At 43.6% G+C, this 20344-nt stretch overlaps 1 protein-coding gene across 5 annotated transcripts in view; it reads left to right on the top strand.

Annotated features, from left to right (window-relative positions):
- The first annotated feature begins 207 nt into the window (after window positions 1-207).
- Window positions 208-20344, top strand: part of SMARCA2 (SWI/SNF related, matrix associated, actin dependent regulator of chromatin, subfamily a, member 2) — a 120410-nt gene continuing 100273 nt past the window's right edge. The window contains exons 1-2 of one of the 5 annotated variants that reach the window (XM_040579068.1): window positions 208-348; window positions 10300-10560. In XM_040579068.1, the coding sequence (XP_040435002.1) occupies window positions 10336-10560 (225 nt within the window). In that variant the 5' untranslated portion in view covers window positions 208-348; window positions 10300-10335. Of the gene's footprint in view, window positions 349-585; window positions 674-1882; window positions 1999-3884; window positions 3967-10299; window positions 10561-20344 lie in introns of those variants that run through there. The other 4 variants (XM_040579070.1, XM_040579069.1, XM_040579071.1 and 1 more) reach the window with 4 other exon arrangements.

Genomic DNA, 20344 nt, shown 5'->3' with positions numbered 1-20344 from the left:
CGCACACTCACACCACGCTCCCGCACACCTCCTGCCCTCCCCAGCCCCTCGGCTGAGCGACAGTTAGCCGGCGCCAATAGGGCCGCCCCTTCCGCACGGGGGGGTGGGGGGGCGGGCATTCCGTCGCCAACGGACCAATGGGAATGCCGCTTCCTGAGCAGCGGCGTCGTTGAGGGGAGGCGGTGGGAGGGGGCCGGAGGCGGGGCCGGAGTTTAGGGAGAGGAGGGAATGGCTGTCATCAATGAAGTCATGTTCATAATCTAGTCCCTCGCTCCGGTTCCGGACTCGGGTGACTCACCGAGGGGGAAGAGGAGCGACATCCAGCACGGCGCTCCTCCCGGGCGGAAGGTAAATATAACTTACGGCTCGATCCGCCCCCCCCCGCCCCGCTCCCTGGCACGGCCGGTGCCTGCGCCGTCCTTTATTGTTGGTGATCGTGCCGACACGCACCGTGCCCACCTCCCCTTCCCCAGGCACGGCCCCGCCGGCCGCGGGCGCCGTCGTCCCACCTGCTTCCTCTCCCCACCTTCTACGCGCCCGGCCCTCCCAAATATTTATATCCCCCAGTGGGTGGCGAGAAGAAAGTTTTGAGCCGGTATTTCTGGAATAATCACGATGCAAATCTCCGGGGTGGGAGGGAAAGAACCCCCGAGGCGTCGCTGCTGGCTGACTTGTGAGTCACCGGCAACGGCGGGAGGGACGGCGGGGAGCCCTGCCCGCGCTGTGCGGCCGTTCGTCAGCGGCGCGGCCGGCGGGCCGGCGCGGCGGCAGCCACCAGCCCGTGGCACCCCGTGGCCGTGCCGCCGAGCAGTCGTGTCACGGGCTGCGGGTGACGCGACCGGCAGAGAAATGGATCCGGGGGAGCGACAGCCTACATGCACCCCTGCCGGGGCAGCTCGGCGGGCCGGGGGCGGCCTCTCCCGCCGCCCCAGCTGGCGTGGGCCGCCTGGCAGGCTGCCGGTCGGCGGCTGCCGCGGGTCGCGGGGTGAAGTTCACGGTGTCCGGCGGCGGGAGAGCGTGTTGCGGTGGGGTCGTTTCTCCGCCGTGGTGCGCGCTGGCGCAGAATGGGGCGAGGAAGGGGAAGTGGGGAGACAAGAGGAGGGAGAAAGATGGTGCGTGGGGGAGCGGTTTTGCCTGTGGGGGTAGCAGCGTTACCCGGCAGAGCCGGGGAGGCCATGATCCGGATAATCTCCCTGCCTGCCTGTCACAAGCGCTACACACACCCGGGAGGGGTGAGGAGGTGGGGGCTGAGGCTTCGCCCGACAGGCTGCGGCTCCTGTTGCTATTCAGACTCTGTTTTCAACTGTGCAGTCAGTCACTCCTGCTGTAAAGGTGTCGCGATTTACTTCCCAAAATAGATTGTCGTCCCCCCGTCCCGTTTTCCCTGCAGAAATCATGTCTTCCCCCGCCGCCTCCCCCGCTGCCTTGCAGCAGGCGTCGAAACAGAGTAGCACAAAACATGCGCTTGCAATTTTGTAATCGCCTTCCAAGCAAAAAGCATTTTATTTCCGGTGTGCGCGGATTTTTTTTTTTTCTGTTGGGGTGGGCGGGAGCGAGGATGCATACACACGCGGATGCTCAGGTAGACGCGGCTCGCCTGCCCCGTCGGGAGAGGGGGGCGGCGGTGGTCAGCACCTGGAAAAGTTCTCTCCCCTGCCGGAGGCGGGGGCAGGCGGCGGGCCGGTGCTGCAGCCAGCTCCGGGCGGGGCAGGAGAGCAGCGGAGCCCGTTCCCTGGGCCTCCGCGGTAGAGAGGGAGGCAAGCGCCGGTGGCGGCGGGGGGGGGGCGGCCTTTCCCGTTCGCTCTGCCTGTGCGAGCAGTGGCGGCGGCGGATCAGGAAGTCACCGCCGCCACACACAGGCGCACAGACATGTTTGGTCGCCGTGACATGGTGGCGGAGGGAAGGAGCGGCGGGGAGACGGGCCCAGCCCAGCCCTGAGGCATGCCCCGGCTGCTCGTCCGGCTGCCGCCGCCGAGGCTCCCCCCCGCCGCCGTCGAGGTACGGGGCCCTGCGCGGCCCGCCGCCGGGAGCGGCGCAGCCATTGCTTCGGGGGCGGGGGGGGGAGACGGACAGCGGGGCTGGCTCTCCAGGCAGGGGCGTCTTAGAGCCTGTCGGCCGGGGCGAAAACTTTCCCGAAAGGCCGGGGGAGAGAAGAGGGCCCAGCTGGCCGAGCGCGCCCGCCCCGGCGGGACCGGCAGCGCGGCGCCGAGGCCTACGCGCCGCCCGGCCGGCCGGAAGGGTGCGCGGCGCTGCCGAGGCAGGGTGCTGCCGGGGGGCGGCCCGCGGCCGGCCCTGCGCCCCTGCCCCGCTGGCCCTGCGCCCCTGCCCCGCCGGCCCGGCCGGGCGCCTTCCCCTCCCCACCCCGCAACGGCGCTGCGATACCTCCGTGGTGCGGGGAGACGTGGAGTTTTGTGTCTTGTCCATCCCCCACCTGTAAGTTTGTGATGGAGGAGCAACAATCTGCGAACGGCTGGAAAAGTTACAGTTCTTCTGAACTCCAGCTGAAGTTACAGTTAACTGTGGGGGGGCTCCCCCCCGAGTGTGCGTTATGGTCGAGTAAAGGGAGTGGTTAAATGTCAGCGTGACTGCATAGGTGGCACCGAAGCTGGTTTTCCTTGGTATCTGCTGCTTATGTTTGATATTCAGACTTCCCAAACTTTAGATTAACGCTGTACTTTTTAAGATGTCTTTAGATTAATATTTTAGATAGGTAAATAAATAACAAACTGAAGAACTGAAGCTATAAATTCTATTTATTTATTTACTTAAGTTACCTTTTTTTTTTTGGTAAAAAAAAATAATTATATGGGATCTATGACATGGCACTGTTCCGCTTGATTTTTTTTTTCTTTCTCTTTTGTTTCGATTTCTTCAGTGTTACTTGGTTTGTAACAAGTAACAAGACCCAGACAATAAACATTGTACAGGAATTTAATTGCTTCAGTAGTATACCAGTTACAAGTTCGGGGTGGGGCACTCTCTTCTTGTGTGAGTTAGTATTGTTGTGCAAATAAAGGCACACTTTCTCTTCGGGAACCTAATTGCCTTGTGACTGTCTTTGACTTTGTTTCTTTTGTCCTTTTGTTATGCTAAGGAGAAAGTGGTGTACTAGAAGGATGGGATTGGAGGCAGATTTTTATGGCCATATATATCAGTAATACAAAGCAAAAAGATTGTGTGGATAATAAGCACTTAAAAATAAATTCTAAAGTTAGGTGTATCATATGTAGACTTGACAGAGGTGAGGGTAAAGCTTCATTAAATACAGTATTTCTCTCGTGAGTTGTGTCTCACCTTTAAGACTGGTATTTCTGTGGTGTTTCATAGAACGTGTGCCAGAAGAGTGTGTTCAAAGCAGCCTTAGATCTTTTCCTTTGTTCAGTTCTGAAGTGGTCTGTGAGAGTTTCTTGTCAAGTTTGAAAAATGCTTTCACCAACACCTGAGGCTTGGGAATTAAGAAGAGAAAAAGTGCTCCAGCTAGCATTCTTATATTAAGTATGTTTTTGACAGAGGCCTATATGAAATGAATATCTGCAGATATATTTTCTAAATTTTTGTTGGACTTTCTAAGTTAAGGTCAGAATGTGCACTGTAGCAACTTTAAAAAATGTCTTCATTTTTACCTCCAGTTTCATGGTCCTGGTTAGTAATATTGCTGTGAACTAGTAATCCTTTTCAGAAGACTTTTCATTCTTCATATGACAGAACATTTTTGTAAATTACTCATTAAAATGCCTATTATATTTTTTGTGGTTTATGCTGCAATTGAATTTCTCTATGTATAAAGAGTGTTTCCTGTACCTTCACCTCTTTTGAACTTTATCAGTTTGATTTTTTTTATTTGTTTGATCCTCTAGTGGAGTAGTAAACATAATGTTATGACATGAAGATCACTTGTCATGAAAATGGCAGCAGAGAAAAGCTTACATCTTACTTGCAAGTTAAAATACGGAAAAAGGAAAACAAGTAAGGCTTACTCAAACGCAACTTTGGTAGTTTGCAAATATAGCAGAATAAGACAACTAGCACTGAAAATTATTTTATTTGTTTCTGACACATGTAAAAGTCATCACTTAGGTGTAAACATTTTTGTTTGTCTTCACTTGGTAGAGAATATCTACTGTGTATCACTGCAGGGTTTGATCACCAAGGTGGATCATTTAGAGCTGGGACCTTTAGGGAAAATGTAAACAATGTTTGTTGGCACAGAAACAATATCTCTTTTGTATCTTTACTGATATTTTACCATAAGTGACTTGTATTTAAAACAACCTTACCCCTTTTTCCTACTCTTTTTCCTTGTTTAAGGAAAGAGAAAGCCTGTCAGTAATATGGCAAATTCCTTCTGCATACTTGTAATTATGGCTTACTTTATTTTTTTTCCCCCAGAATCTAATGTGAAGATGATGCTCAATAACTGATTAATACCTGTAGTAAAGGTCATGGTATGGAAACTTAATCTGTAACCTATCAGTGCTGTCATGAGTCATCTTTCTGTGCCCAAAGCATGTGGTGGAATCTATGTGGGTAGCAAACATGGACTTGATCTTGGGCATTGTCTGCTGTGGCTGTAGCTATGTGATTAAAGGCAATTAAACCTCTGGCTGCAGCTATCTGGCTTCTTCTCCTGAAGTCTGTTGCCTCCTGCAGCAAAACCCTTAGAAAGGATCATATATCTATGCTGTAGCCTGTTCATTGAAAAGTCTGGCAGCATAGCTTAGCCTAACTTGTGTGAACTCTGACTTGTGATGATGCCTTTTGACTGTTTGTAGTATCTTCAACCCTCAGCTGTTAGCCAGTCATTTCTTGGTGCTGATTTTAGTTTTTTGTGAGAGGGTAGACTGTAAGTTAGAGTCGTTGAGAAGTTCCTTTATGAAAACCCATAATACCTACAGAGAAGGAATAAGGATTTCTAGAAGAATGTTTGTAAGGGTTTGAAGGTGGGGAGTATTAGGATTATCACCCTAAAGTGAGCTGTCTTTACATGTGTAAAGGAGCGTTATGCTACATGACTCCACAATGAAGTTTCTGGTGTAAGCATACCACCCATTCTGCTGGCATGCAGACTGTCTTTGGTAGAAGCTAGACAAGCAGCTAAAGCAGTGTCCAGAATTTATTGTCTCTGGCCTGAGTGTCTGGATAAGCAATTAAGGTGCAGCATTGCTGATTCTGTGTTTTTTAGTTTAAACTGCAGATTCCCTTCCAGAAGGTTGTGAAGTTACATGCATGAATATGCAAAGGCAGAACCCCTCAGCTGTTAGTGTGTTTCACTTCTCTTACGTGAACGGAATAACTCTGATTTATGTTAGTTGAAGGTTTGACTCTTACTGATTTTTTGTTACAGGTAAACCCATTTATTGATTGAATCATTGTTTGATGAAATGACAGTAGTTAAATCCTGATAAATGTTAATGCAGTGTGTCCTCTGGGGTTGTACAAGACACTGATTTGCTTCTAAGTATTGTAAGTTATTTGGTTTAATTACGATGAGCTGCTGTTATTATTAATCAGTTCTTAAACTTTTGAACATCTTCATTTGATTATGGTTAGCAGATTAAGCAAATAGTACAAATCACTGACAGTATCATTTCATGTAGCGTAACTCCTTTAGCCTGTAGGGTATCACAGTTTCACAGTATATCTTTTCAAAGCCACACGTGAGTCATGACTTCAGCTGGAGATATGTGGGGCAAAGCAGACTGTAACTATTTTTCTGTGAAGGCAAAGTTACTGTCTGCTTTGCAGTGTGTATGTGGCTGTTGTGTGGGTCCGCATTTCCTTTTCATCACATCTAACTGGTGCAGTTTCCTTTCTTTCCTCTACCTATCCAAGGCAGGGATCTGGTCAAAACATCCTAGCTGAAGCTGAATTTAGGTTGACTCAGTCATCAAAAGGCAGAAGTTAGCGTGGATGGTGAAGGGAAACAACTGGAGGAACTACGAATACTTACTGTTCCATCTGTTCTTAGAATCATTGTGTGCCCTGTGGCAAAGCAGTCTATAATCTCTGGATCTTTTTGGGTGTCTAGGTGGTCTTGAATTCCAAAGTAATGCCTGTGGTTTGTTACCTGCTGTGTTTTACTTTTGGATCGACTAATATTGCATATTTTCTTCACGTGAAAGAAATTCATGCCTTTATTACCTTTGGGTTTGTAGCAGGTTTATACCAAAACATGTAATATGCTTGGATGCTGTGGGTCCTGAAACAGTGAGCTGATGGAGACCCTATTGTACAATGAATTAGCTACATTTACAGAACCTTCCAGGTGCATATAAAATGATAGTGCAGAAACATTTAGACTTTGGGAATATTAGCTCAAATTTTTGTAATGTAGATATTCACTGTCCTAAACCATTTAATCTTGAAATAGTTAAGCAGAGATCCTAAGATTCTTCAGTTTCAGCTCTTGGTTTTGTGACTTTTCTTGTATTTGCATCTGGCTGTTACTTTGATGATAGATTTATTTTTTTTTCTTGTCTCAACTCTGGCTGTCCAGCAGGGGTTGGAGAGAGATCTCTGAGATTCTCTCCAGGGAGAACTGTGTGACTCACTGCAGCTAATTCAATTGCCACTAGTCCCATTTGGGACTGTTCACAAACGAGATTTGGTGATGTCAATGTAAGTAAAAGCAAAAAGTAATAAGGGATTACGATTCAAGAAGAGGTATGTCTTACCTGAAGTCATGTGAATAACACTACTCCCATGAGTGTTTTGAGGAAATTCTAAGATTAGACACTTGAGAAACAATTAGGCAGCACATAATGCATTTGAGAATCAGGGCCGGCAGCCGTATCATTTGGGACAATGAGATGGAAGTATTTCCTTTCATTTTATTGAAGTCCTTATAATGTTAGAAGAATTTACTTCTTATTTTTCACTCCCTCCCCCTCACTTTGTAATTGTAACAGGCATTACTCATTGAAAAGCAGTCCAAACACAGGGGTCAACACTAGCTCTGGCGGGGAGTTGGCTTCATTTTGCTTATTTCATTACAGGCACTAGAATCTACCTAAAGTAATACCAATGTTATCTGGTTGGAGCCTAGCTGCTGTTGCACCTGTTGTCTTTGTAGGTTTTTGCTTTGACTTCAATGATGCTTTTATAAGGGCCTAGAGGAATTAAGTATCTAGCTTTTACTGAATTTTAATGAGGGCAGGGCGCCTTTCTGTGTGTTTTTTTCGTACAATACTAAGCTTTTTAAAAAAATGTTAAATCATAAGTTTTTCGGCAGTTCTGTTCTGTGAACAGATCCTTAGTTGGGAGGGCCATGTGTAATGTGTTTTGGTTTGTGGCAGTGACTTTTTTTTTTAGTTTCTGTTGACTACTACTGCCAGAGAAAATTGCTTTGTCTCTTAATACCCATGGATGTCTTTGGACAGGATTTATTACTTGGATTCAGGTGGTATTCTCTAATACTTTTATGCTCCCCTGGTATAGATCTTTATAATTCTTTTTTTATTATTATTATTTTATTTTTTTTTTAGCATAGAAGTGTGTTCTTTGACATACAAAAACCTCTGAATACAAATCTCTTTAAAGTAATTCACAATTATTTAAGATTGGGTGATTTATCTGCCCTTAAAGCATGATAATGAAGGGACTTGATATGGTGTAAGGGGTGCAGCATTGCCCTCTGGTAGTTACTGTTTTTCACAGGTTGGGGACTTGCTAGCCCATTTAAAAGAACTTAAAATTTTCCAAATTGGCATACAGGACATGTTTGATGTATATGTAAGTAACAGGGTAACTAGTGGAGTTGAGACTGGAGCCAGTTAATTTTTATGAGAACTGCAAGCTGAATTTGAAATAGAGTTGAATAGAGGGAGAGATTTTGACACCCATTTTAATGCATAGGTGTAGGTTGAATCCTTTTGTGGAATAGTGTATTTTGGGATAATGTATACTGATAGTAGTTTTGGAATAGATCGTGTTGTGGTTCTGTATAAATTTTCTGGATAGTGATGGTGGTGCTAGGTTCTGCTTTGTTAAATGGACTGAACTTGATTTATAATGTGCAGAGAGAGTCAGCTATGAGAGTGTCAACCTTATATTTTGCAGTGTAATGACTGGCTCACATAAACCCCCTTTGTTGTGTGGAAATGTCTGTTGTCCTTCATGCAGCCAAACTGCAGGCCTCTTACAGGAAGCTATGGCATGGTGTATGCTGCTGCGAACATTTGATAACTTGATTCCTTTTGTGGTAATGTCATGGGGTTGTAGGGGACTAATTAGTGACTGTAGTGTTTCGGTTTTGAACTGAGAAGCTTCAGAGGCATACCCCTATTTTACCTTGCAAGGAAACAGGATTCCAAGGTAGCTTATTTCAGGCAAGTGTACTTTATTTTGAACGAGTTGAGCATTGTTCTAATTTGTCTTTTATCAGAAGAGAGTAGTAGCTATTGAAACATCACAAAAGGGAATTTATAAGCAAAAGCTGTTAAGCTGGTTTTGATTCTGACAGAACCGTTAGGTAGCTGGGGGTAAATAAGTGAAAATAGTGTTGATGTAATAGCATTTTATCTTCTGTGTGGGTTCTGATAAGACCTTGCTAGTAAAAGAAGGCAGGCGGTCAGTTCTGTAAGCTTTGAACTCCCTAACTGCGAGCAGTAAGCACCAATCAGCTTCTTTTACAACATGTCTTGCAGGTGGGCCTCCTTTCAGCTTTGTTGGGAATCTTGTAAGGGTACTTTGTTTTTCTTGAGTGTCTCCAGGGTGTTTGCAGTGTTGCAGTGTGGCTTTATATAGATAGTGTCATAGCAGGGTTACACCACTTACTCCTGTTAGAAAGTAATTACTGCCAACTATGTATGGATAGTGGTGAGCCCAGATGTGAAAGGTGGAACACTCTTCTGTGATACATTCTGTAAGGACAGAGGCTGGGACAGGGAGTCATCTTAGGTCTTGTAATGTACCAATTGCATTGAAATTACCTTGTGATGTACCAAATGATAAAGTTTTTTAATAAGACTCATTTTTCGTTGTATTGGCTTTATTATTATGGGACAAGCAAGCATGGGCAGGTAACCTTACTATAAACCTACATGTGAAGTAAATAAAGCGAACAAGCTAAGCCCATCTAGTCATCAGCTATTTCTGGAAGTGGTGATCCTACTTGCTTCTTTGCACTGGTGCTGGGACTCATTTGTCTTTTCAGGAAGTCAGGTCAGTAACCTAAATCTCTAGATGGTTTGGTGGATTTGGTTTGTTGTTTTATTTTAGTGTTTGGGGGTTTTTTAAGTGTAGGGTTACTTTTCTGTTGGCTTTACTTAAATAATGAGATCACTGTGTAGTCAAACACATGCAACATTAAACACATGTTGCAATTGAGGACTACCAAGAAACATGGCTGATTTCGTTGGCAGCAACTGACCATCAGTTTTGGAAAAATATGGCAGCAGTGTCACTGTGTTACAAAACTCTGACATTGGTAAACAAGAAGTGCCTAATATCAGACATTGATAAAAGTTCTCAGAAAACTGAAGAATGTTTCAAGCCTGTAGCCTGCATCAATTTGTTCTACTAAGAACACAGAAATAAAAATATAGTAATAGTTGGTTTTCCAGCCTATAAAAAGCCTGCCATTTGTTCTCAGGGCACTTACTGTTTTATAAGCCACTTGAGCTGCACTCTTCTGGTTTGTGACATCAGCAGAACCCCTGAAGTGAACTATAACTCTTCATTGCAAAGTAATTGTCTTTTCTGTTTTTTGGTTTGTTGGTATTTTTTCCTATTACGATTGCATAAAGAGATAACAAAAGAAGGCCAACATTAATATCTAACTTTTTTTTAAAAAGTCAGAAAATAGTCTTAATCCTTTAAATAGTTGTTTTTCTGCCTTACCCTGAATTTTGTAGGTACTAATTTCAGTGCAGTTGCCTGTGTTTAGGGAGAGGGTTTCGAACCACATGTTACAGAGGTGCTCAGCTATCTTCTCTGCCTTTAGCAGTACTGTGCTTGACCCCATGTGATATGTCTGGTGATGGCAAGTCAGTTGAACTATCATCGTCTCTGGTAGATGTTTCTCATAGCATCAGTTGCTTTGTTCTGTGAGTAACATATAAATATCTAGAAACTGACTGAACTATCAGAATCATTATCCTAGTGGGCTTTTAGAAGGATGGTCAAACTGCTGTGCAACATTAAGGATCATTTAAACATCTGTTGCTGATGACAGCTTGCATGTGTATGTGCATGTGTGTGTAATGATTGCCAGTAGATTTTATTACATTTTTTTCAATGCCCCTAATGTCACATAGAAATTCTGGTTTTGTTTTTGTTTTGTTCTGTTTTTGTTATTAGAGCTATTCTGCTAATTGAAAAGGAGACAGAAAATAGATGTCCACGCCTACAGAGCCTGGCGCCATGCCTCATCCTGGTCCTTCCCCTGGACCAGGACCTTCACCTGGACCGATTCTAGGACCTAGCCCAGGACCAGGGCCATCTCCTGGCTCAGTTCACAGCATGATGGGGCCAAGTCCTGGTCCGCCCAGTGTCCCGCATCCAATGCCAACAATGGGGCCTACTGATTATCCACAGGAAGGCATGCACCAAATGCATAAGGTAATAGTTTATTGCAAGTGAACCTTTTTTTCTTAGAGTACCCTCCACTGATTAAAAGAACTACTTACACAACATTTAGGCCTGCATAACTGCAATTACACGTCATGTATCACCTGCAAAACTGCAGCTACATTCCTACTTCTGTCCTTATTAATCAGATATATGGATCATCTTTAGTAAATAGTTTCCTATTCTTAGTAGACTACTGTAGAAATCATCATTTGTAAACTGTATTTTTCAGAAAGACAGACATTACTAGGGGAAAAAATAATTGAATTATAGTGTTAAAACCTTATGGTAGACCCTTCTAACCACCTTTTTTTGTTCTCCGCGCCCCCCCCTTCCCCCCCCCCCCCCCCCCCTCCCCCCCCTGTTTGAACATATCATGTGTTTTTCTCGGATGGTTTTAAGTTTTGCATGAAATTTGTCTTCTTCTTTTTAATTAGTATTTTTAACTCTTAAAGGGCTTGTGCTTACAAATTTGTTGACTCTTCCATATTGATGAAAAATGTGGTTTCTAAGTTATTTTATAAAGGCTCCATTTTACTAAGGAATTGAAAACTATGTAGTGTAGAACATGTGAATAATTGGACTTCAGTGGTTGTACTCATACCTTAAAATTACACGCATGCTTAGACTATCATTAATGTATTTTGCTTTGAGGACAAAACTTGCTTGCATGGAATTTCCTCTGTGAGAACAGTCTCTCTATGTATTGTCATTTTTATTTGGTTGTGTACCAGAGATTTAGAGCTTAGGATAATTCCAATTTCACTGATGTTCTACTCTCAGAAATACACAGTCAGAACTTACAGAGCCAAGATACTGAAAACATTTTGGTAACTATGGTTGATTGCACTTGGAATTGTTATATGCACATTAAAAAAAAATTAGTTTTAAAGTAATATAAACATATTTTAATTTTCCTCATGAATTGACCACTTCTTCATATTGCCATTTTCACATATGGATCAGTTTCATTCATTAAAACAGTGTCCAGTCAATAGGGACATGACACTACCGTCTTTCACATAAAGAACTTTATCACTAAAGCTTCTAGCAGCACAAAAACAGCTGAAGTGAAGGAGGCTATGACCCAGCTGTCCATTTCTACTGAACTGCTGGAATTTCTGAGACGTCAGTACATAGAATCATTTATTGTACATAAAAATCATTAAGGTTTGAAAAAACTTTAAAGATCATCAAGTCTAGGACTTCCAAGTCCAGCCCCTAAACCATGTCCCTAAGCAACACATCTACATGTCTTAAATACCTCCAGGGATGGTGACTCAACCACTTCTCTGGGCAGCCTGTTCCGGTTCTGGACAACCCTTTTGGTGAAGCACTTTTTCCTCATATCCAATCTAAACCTCCCCTGACACGGCCTGAGGCCATTTCCTCTCGTCTTATTGCATGTTACCTGGGGAAATAGACCAACACCCACCTCTCTACAATCTCCTTTCAGGTAGTTATAGAGATTGACAAGGTCTCCCCTGAGCCTCCTTTTCTCCAAACAGCCCCAGTTCCCTCAGCTGTTCCTCACAGGACTTGTTCTCTAGACCCTCCACCAGCATCACTGCCCTTCTCTGGACATGTTCCAGTACCTCAATGTCTTTCTTGTAGTGAGGGGCCCAAAAGTGAACGCATTCATAGTGTGGCCTCACCAGTGCCTCGTACAGGGGGACAATCACTTCTGTAGTTCTGCTGGCCACATTATTCAGTAACTAACACTTTTGCATTTGAATCTTGGAGCATGTAATTTAGCTGTTAGCCAGATTAGACACTGGCATTTCCTGATTTATGGTGTCAGTTACAGCCCAAGATTCCAGTACTCTGGTGAATGCTCCAAACATCATTTTTTACATCCAGGTTTTTTACATCCTTCAGTTCTCTGTTTTCTTTCTATTTTTAAGAGATTCTGTACCTGCAGAAGGAGAGGGTGGCACCATGAATTTTGCAATAAAACAGTTAAATGCTCCATACATTATGTTTTCAACTATATATTTCACCTTGGGTGTTCTTCAGACATTTAATGCTATCTTAGCATTAGAAACAAACCAACTAATGTCATCCCACAAAGTTCTTTGAGAGACTTTGGAAGCATCTAAGTAGTTCTGTGAGCCAGAGTAGAAATTATCTCATTCAGATGGCAATGAAATGTTTTGAAGAATGCACCACAAATGTGAAGAATCTGGAAAGCCAATTCAGAGATGACTATAGTCATTATAGTTACAGTAAAATTGCTTTCCCATTCCATACCTTGATTCTGATAATGGAACAAAGGCTGTAATTTCACAAGTCCTTATTTTAGTAGCAACAGCCTTGCTGTCCTCTAGGTTGGCACTTCCCAAGTTCCAGCGTTCCTTTGTGTGTGGGTCACTAAGCTGGAAAATGGGTCTGTTGAAGTGATCCAGATAAAAAAAAAAAAAAAAAAAATAATATCCTTTGTTAATTTTTCAGTCTAGATCAGTTTTCTGGTCTGTTTTCCTGTGCAATGCCAGAAATCATGTATCGTGACAGCTGAGGGAAGGGTGTGTTTTAAGAAATGCTGTGAAAGGATGCCTCTAAACTATTTTGCAAATTCCCCTTGAGTGTTGTTCCATGTAATTGAAAAACTGGTCATCCACCTGCAGTTTGACCGAGTAAACACTTTCTTTCTTCTTAGCATTATGTAAAGAAGTTTGACTTTCAAGTCATAATGTAACGTAACACTTTTTTTTTCCCCTAATGAAATGCAGTCACATTGAGACATTACATAAAAAGTGTCTCTGTTGCACAACTGCTTGTGAGATACACATCCCCTGTATGCAATGGGATGTGGTTTTTACTTTTAAAATTCACAACATTAAGTAGTGAAACACCTTAATTCTATGTTAGATGTTTGACTAGCTTACAAAGAATAATGTCATGCATAAAAAACCCCCAGAAAATCCAGTGTCCAACAATAAAGAAAACACCGATTGATGCAAATTGATATTGATAAAATGTAACTCCTAAAGTATGGTTTCTTAACAACAGTTAATATGAAAGTTAAAGACTATATATTTACTTATTAACCAGAAAACCCTTCCACAGGAAAATTTACTGTTGATTTACATAATGCAGTTTTGACAGAAACAATGAATTAGCTATCTTGCTACTTTCTTAAGTAATCTTTAGACTGTTAATCAAATCGTCAGGAAAATACAGTTCCAGATTTTACTCAAGTATGTGATGGATGCAAGACAGCTACATTTAAGGAGAAACACTTGAAATTCTGTCTGGGGAGGAATGCTAAACAGACAAACTAAGAGCCTCAGAGAGTCTCATGAGGTGAAAATACTTGGCAGCTGGGAAAGCTTAAAGCAAAGCAGTTACATGGTTGCCGTAATCTTACTTTTCCCTCAGCATCCACAGACGAGCTCCTCTGAAGGCAGAACACAGGGCTGGATGCTTTTATCTGAACTGATACAGCCTTCTGTGTGCTCTTACCAGCTGGGCCATGTGATTTTAACTGTTTAATGCTTAGTTATGACAACAGTATATCTGTGTAACTTGCATGGTTCTTACTTGAGGGACGGGAAGAGTACTGTGAGCTCTTACTTTCTCTTCCATTTAATCATAACCTGATGCATTATCACTTTGTGACTTTGCAATGGTGTGTACTGAAAATGACTACTGGCTGTGGAGGAATTATGATGTCACTGGCAATATTACTGGTTTTGGTGAGTAAGAGAAAAAGTGAAAGAAAAAATTATTTTCCTACAAAAATGGTATTTTTTACTGAATATTATTTGTTCACTCAGATGGTCCATTATAACGGAAGGCAAATGGTTTCCCATTTCAAATATTGTTGGCTAGCAGATCTGTGCATGTTAGACATTCTGAGATTCTTGAAATTCTGTCATGGCCCTGGAAGTGATGCCTTTTTATCTAGCTGTCATGTTCTGTGCATTACTTTTGTGGTCTGTGTTTACATTAACGAAAAAAAGAAGTGGCGGTGTCAACCTTGAAAAATCAGTAGACATGTCATGTAAAATGATGGTTTCGTGAAGTATAAGAGATTAACAGAGTTGTTGGCCAAGTGCTTGCTGCAAGGATGACCACAGTTCGTCTGATTGTTCATCAGTGATGCATTGACTTATGCTGTGCAGTTATATCTGCTGGAAGTACAACACAGCAGAGAGGAAACAGTCTGGGGGGTTTCTGGAGTGAAGGTAACTACTTGACACAGCCTTGTGGGTGAGACAGCCAGGGGAGATGCCCCACTGGACCTGCTGTTTAGAAACAGGGGGGGACTGATGGGTGATGCGTTCGGAGGACATCTTGGGTATAGTAATCATGAGGTGATAGAGTTTAATTCCTGGAGCACTAAGGAGGGGCGTCAACTGAATGGCTACCTTGGAATTCCAGAGGGCTGACTTTGGCACGTTTAGGACCTTGGTTGACAGAGTCCCTTGGGAGGCAGTCCTGAAGGGCCAAGGAGTCTGGGAAGGCTGGACATTCTTCAGTAAGGAAATCTTAAAGGAAGAGGAACAGGCTGTCCCCATGTGCTGGAAGACAAGTCAGCAGGGGAGAAGCCCAGCCTGGCTGAACAGAGAGCTTTGGCTGGAACTCAGGGGAAAAGGAGAGTTTAGCACCTTTGGAAGAAGGGGCAGGCAACTAGGTAGGACTACAAGGATGTCACAAGGTTATGCAGGGAGAAAGTTAGAAAGGCAAAATCCCAGCTAGACCTCAGGCTGGCCACTGCCATAAGAGATAACAAAAAGTGTTTTTACAGATCATTAGAAATTGTTGGGGTTTTACCCCAGCTGGTAATTACCCCTGGGGTTTGGGAAGGAGCGTTAGAAAGGAATGTAAAACTGGAAGGTTAAGATAAGAATGGTTTAACAATTGAGATAAAAAGAAAATAATAACAACAATAACAATAATAATAACAGTTATAATGAAAAGGAGTGAGAAGCGGAGGGGAATGAAATCCAAAGGGAAGGAAGATAAGAAAACCACTGACACACAATGTAACTGCTCACCACCTGCTGACTGATGCCCAGCTGCTGTGAATGAAGAGATGGGATGCAGCTTGATGCAAGCAAATGTCAATTTATTGTACAGAAGCACGAGTTTATATACACTTTCAGAAGCTGCGCGTTTTAAACAGATTGGTTGTTGAAGGTAAGCATTGCAGGCTAGGCAATCCCCGATTGGTGGTTAACTGCCATCAATTAACAGCAAGGTGTTACCTTTCCTCGGCGCCATCCGTTCCTCATTCCCTTATCCTCTCTCAGCATGACTCACCCTGTTGATTGTTATCTATTCACATTCCTTGTTCTCCCAGGGTTTGTGGCCTACAAGCTCGAGCACATTCCTTTCAGCTAACATGGTCCTGATTTCCAGGCCCCCTCCTGCACCCAGCCAGTCCCTGCGCAACAATCCGCAGCTCCAGCTGAACCCCCCATTTATATAATGAGCATGACGTCCTGTAGTGTGGAATACCTCTGTGGCTAGTTCAGTCAGCTGACCTAGCTGTGTCCCCTCCCAACTTCTTGTGCCCCTCCAGCATTTTTGCTGGCAGGGCCTGAGAAACCAAAAAGTCCCTGACCACACTATTCCCACACCAAGTCCAAAACACAGCACTGCACTAGCCACCAAGAAAATCAGCTCTATCCCAGCTGAAACCAGGACAGAAACAAAAGGAGGACCAAGGATAATCTGCATCCTTTATTAGATGCAGGAGGGAACAGTGCCACAAAGGATGAGGACTGAGGCAAAGAAAGCGTTAAGTACCTCAGCCTTTTCCTCATCATTTAATAGCAAGACCAGTTACCCTGAGAGTACTCAGCCCCCTGAGCTGGAAGACAGAGAGAAAGAGCAGAATGAAGTCCCCACAGTCCAGGAGGAAACAGTTACTGACCTGCTGCTCCACTTGGGCACACACAAGTCTATGGGGATGGATGGGACCCACCCGAGGGTACTGAAGGAGCTGCTGGAGGAGCTTACCAAGCCACTCTCCATCATTTATCAATAGTCCTGGTTAACAGAAGAGATCCCGGAAGTCTGGAAGTTAGCCAACGTGATGCCCATCTACAGGGTCTGGAAGAAGGATCTGGGGAACTACAGGCTTGTCAGCCTGACTGTGGTGCTGACCGAGGGAAGTTTATGGAGCAGATCATCCTGGGTGCCATCCTGCAGCATGTGCAAGACAACCCAGGGATCAGGCCCAGCCAGCATGGGTTTATGAAAGGCAAGTCCTGTTTTGACAAACCTCATCTCCTTCTACAACAAGATGACCTGCCTAGTGGATGAGGGAAAAACTGTAGATGTTGTCTACTCAGACCTTAGTAAAGTCTCTGACACCATCTCCCACAGCATTCTCCTGGAGAAACTGCTCATGGCTTGGACAGGTGCACTCTACACTGGGTTAAAAGCTGGATGGCCGAGCCCAAAGATTGGTGGTGAATGGAGTCACATCCAGCTGGTGGCTGGTCACAAGTGGTGTTCCCCAGGGCTCAGTGCTGGGGCCAGTCCTGTTTGATATCTTTATCAATCATGTGGATGAGGGGATCAAGTGCACTCTCAGTAAATTTGCAGACTACATCAAGTTGCGGGGAGAGGGTTGATCTGCTACAGGGCAGGGAGGCTCTGCAGAGGGATCTGGACATGCCGGACCGGTGGGCCGAGGCCAGCTGGATGAGGTTCAAGAAGGCTCCGTGCCGGGTCCTGCAGCTGGGTCACAGCAGCCCCACACAGCGCTACAGGCTGGGGCAGAGCGGCTGGAAAGGGCCTGGTGGGAAAGGGCCTGGGGGTGCGGGTCGGCAGCCGGCTGGGCATGAGCCAGCAGGGTGCCCAGGTGGCCAAGGAGGCCAGCAGCACCCTGGCTGGTGTCAGAAGCAGTGTGGCCAGCAGGGCAAGGGAAGGGACTGTCCCCCTGCACTGGGCACTGGTGAGGCTGCACCTCGAACCCTGTGTTCAGGTTTGGGCCCCTCACTGCAGGAGGGACGTAGAGGGGCTGCAGCGTGTCCAGGGAAGGGCAAGGGCTGGGGAAGGGTCTGGAGCACAAGGCTTGCGAGGAGCAGCTGAGGGAACGGGGGCTGTTTTGTCTGGAGAGGAGGAGGCTCAGGGGAGACCTTATTATGCTCTGTACAACTATGTGAAAGTAGGTTATAGTGAGAGTGGGGGTAGGTCTCTTCTCCCAGATAAGATGGGATCAGATGAAAGAAAATGGCCTTAGGTTGTGCCAGGGGAGGTTTAGATTAGATATTAAGGTAAAAGTCTTCACAGAAAGTGTGGTCAAGCACTGGAACAGGCTGCTCAGGTAAGTGGTGAAATCACCATCCCTGGAGGTGTTTAAAATATACATAGATGTGTGCTGAGGGACATGGTTTAGTGGTGGCCTTGGCAGTCCTGTGTTAACTGTTAAACTTGATGATCTCAAAGGTCTTTTCCAACCTAAACAATTCTGTGTTTCTATGTGACAACACATTCCTGTTTGGTTTATGTAATTTTTCTTGGTATAAAGGAGGCATGGTATAGAAGAAATCTAGCTTGATACTTGATTTTAGTCTCTGATTTCAAGGCTGGTGTTTTGTTTGTTTGCTTTTTTAAGAAGGAGGAAGGAAACAAAAGGAGACACCATAATCTGACAGTTTACCTGGAAATAGGTCGAACTGTGATGCAATGCTGTCTCTGGGACGACCTTAGTTACTAAATTCAGAGTAAAAGCAGTGTAGGCAAAATGTTCCTTATGTGTTAGGCATTGAAGTCTGTAAGTCTGCCAAGTTTGTAGGTGTGGGCTTACATACAGTTGAAGTTCAGTCCTCATTTTCTGTAAGCACTGTTTATATATCTGGCGTGTTCTGTGGTTGTTCTGACTTATGGGGACCAATGAAAATAGTAAAGTGTACTCAAAGTTGAGTATGTCTCAACCTCCTGTTTCCCTTCTGTCACATTAAAACAATAAAAAAAAAGTATCCCAACATGGTAGTGGTGCTTTGCTTATAGTGTAAGTTACATTTCTCATGCCAACAATGTCGTAGTGGAAGATAATCTTTAGTAATTTATACAGTACTGAAGAATTTACAGAAATTACATTGTGTGTGATCCTTTCTGTAGTTTTTAATCTGTTATTTTAAATCTGTAGATTTTAAGTTATCATCTAACTCTGAAACTATATGATTATTCAAAGAAGTTATGAAGAATAACTGGTTTTCAGTTCTTGTAGTCCTCTGCTGAATTGTCTCACTTACTTTATAGGGTTTTTCCATAGACAGTAGAGGTGCCTTTAGATTAAAAACATTCTTGGAAATACAAGTCTCTTTGCATAAATTAGCAGTACTGTGATCATTAAAACTAATTTTGTCTTGGAAGAAGTTTATGCCATCTTCACCTTTTGTAGCTTTGCTAGTAAAAAACCTGATTAATGAGTTCTACCTTTCCTAATCTGTTTCTAATGAATTTCACTTTTAGTCTTTTCAGAGCATAATTTCTGCAAACACACAGAAGCAAACTCCTTTCTTGCTATATTTAGTCTCCCTTCCATTAGACTCGAAGCATTTCAGTTTGCTGCAGGTTTTGGTTTGTTCTTTTAAACACTTATCTTACAAAACCCTGTTCTTTAGATCAATTCTTTCCATAGAAGCATTCCTTCAATTGATGTATTCTTGTATGGTCGTGTCATTACTTTTCTGTTCCTGTTTGATTATTTTTTTTTATTCTCTTTTTGAAAGGCCACATACTTGTTTTCCTACTGACTGCTCTTTGTTAATGCTAGCTCATTTCCCCACCTTCTATATGCTGGTACTTCTGATGCCCAGGGTACGCATGCTGTGTCCCACCTTAGTCCCATCAGAGCTGTCTGCATTCACAGAGGTTTCACGGTTGCCACCCATCAGTGCAGTGACACCCACCCCTGCAGTCACACCACGGATGTGTACAGGTACAGTCCTCTGTTGTGGAAAACAGATCCAATTTCCTGCACAGTCTTCTCCTCCTGGTGGTAGTCCTAAAGATTTAGTCTCTGACACAAGCCATGATAAAAGAGGAATGGATCTGGCTTTACAAGTGTTTCGATTTCTGTAGTAGTCAGCTTCTGCAGGCAGAACTCAGTGTTTTCTTCTGCATTGGTTGTCTTTGTAAGCAGGGGTGAAGAAAGGAGGAATGTTCATGCCTCAGAAAAGGGCACTGGGATTTCTTGGTTAGCACAGTGGAACTATTTTTAATGTGTCAGTCATCTATCTCTACATTTCTGCTGCATGTCCCAAGTTCTTGTAGTCAGAAATAACTTCTGGACTAACAGGTATTTTTCTGATATAGGTTGTTTTGACAAATGTTTTTATACTGTTGTGACAACTAAATGATTTGATGAAACATGAAAAAAAAATTACTTCTTTTCTATAACTTTTCTTCTTTTAACCCATAGTTTCTGATAAAGAAAAATGAAATTAAATCCTTCAAAAATTCTAATAAAAAAAGCCACCCGTGTGTTTAAAGAAACTTTCAATCAAATATTATTACTGCAATGGAAAGTGGAAAATTTATATGAAGGGTTTACAAATTAAAATTTAGAACTAGGTGTTCCTTTGTACAAAGGATGACCTGTTTAGTTCTGCTTAAGTTGATTCATGTGCAACAAATGGCTTGAGAAAAAGAAATGTGACAGCGCCTTTTTTTTTCTGTGAATTCATATAGCTTCTTTCACACTCTTTTTGTTAACTGTCTGTGTTTTCCACTGGAGTAAGCTTTCTTAACTTTTTTAAAAAAGAATTCTCAATAAGTACATGTGCATTTATATAAAACAGACTGTGAGGTC

This window comes from Falco naumanni, chromosome Z (assembly GCF_017639655.2).
Source record: "Falco naumanni isolate bFalNau1 chromosome Z, bFalNau1.pat, whole genome shotgun sequence".
In the NCBI taxonomy this organism is placed as follows: domain Eukaryota; kingdom Metazoa; phylum Chordata; class Aves; order Falconiformes; family Falconidae; genus Falco; species Falco naumanni.
The sequence above is the reverse complement of the archived record's forward strand: the minus strand, read 5'-3'. Positions and strand labels throughout refer to the sequence as shown.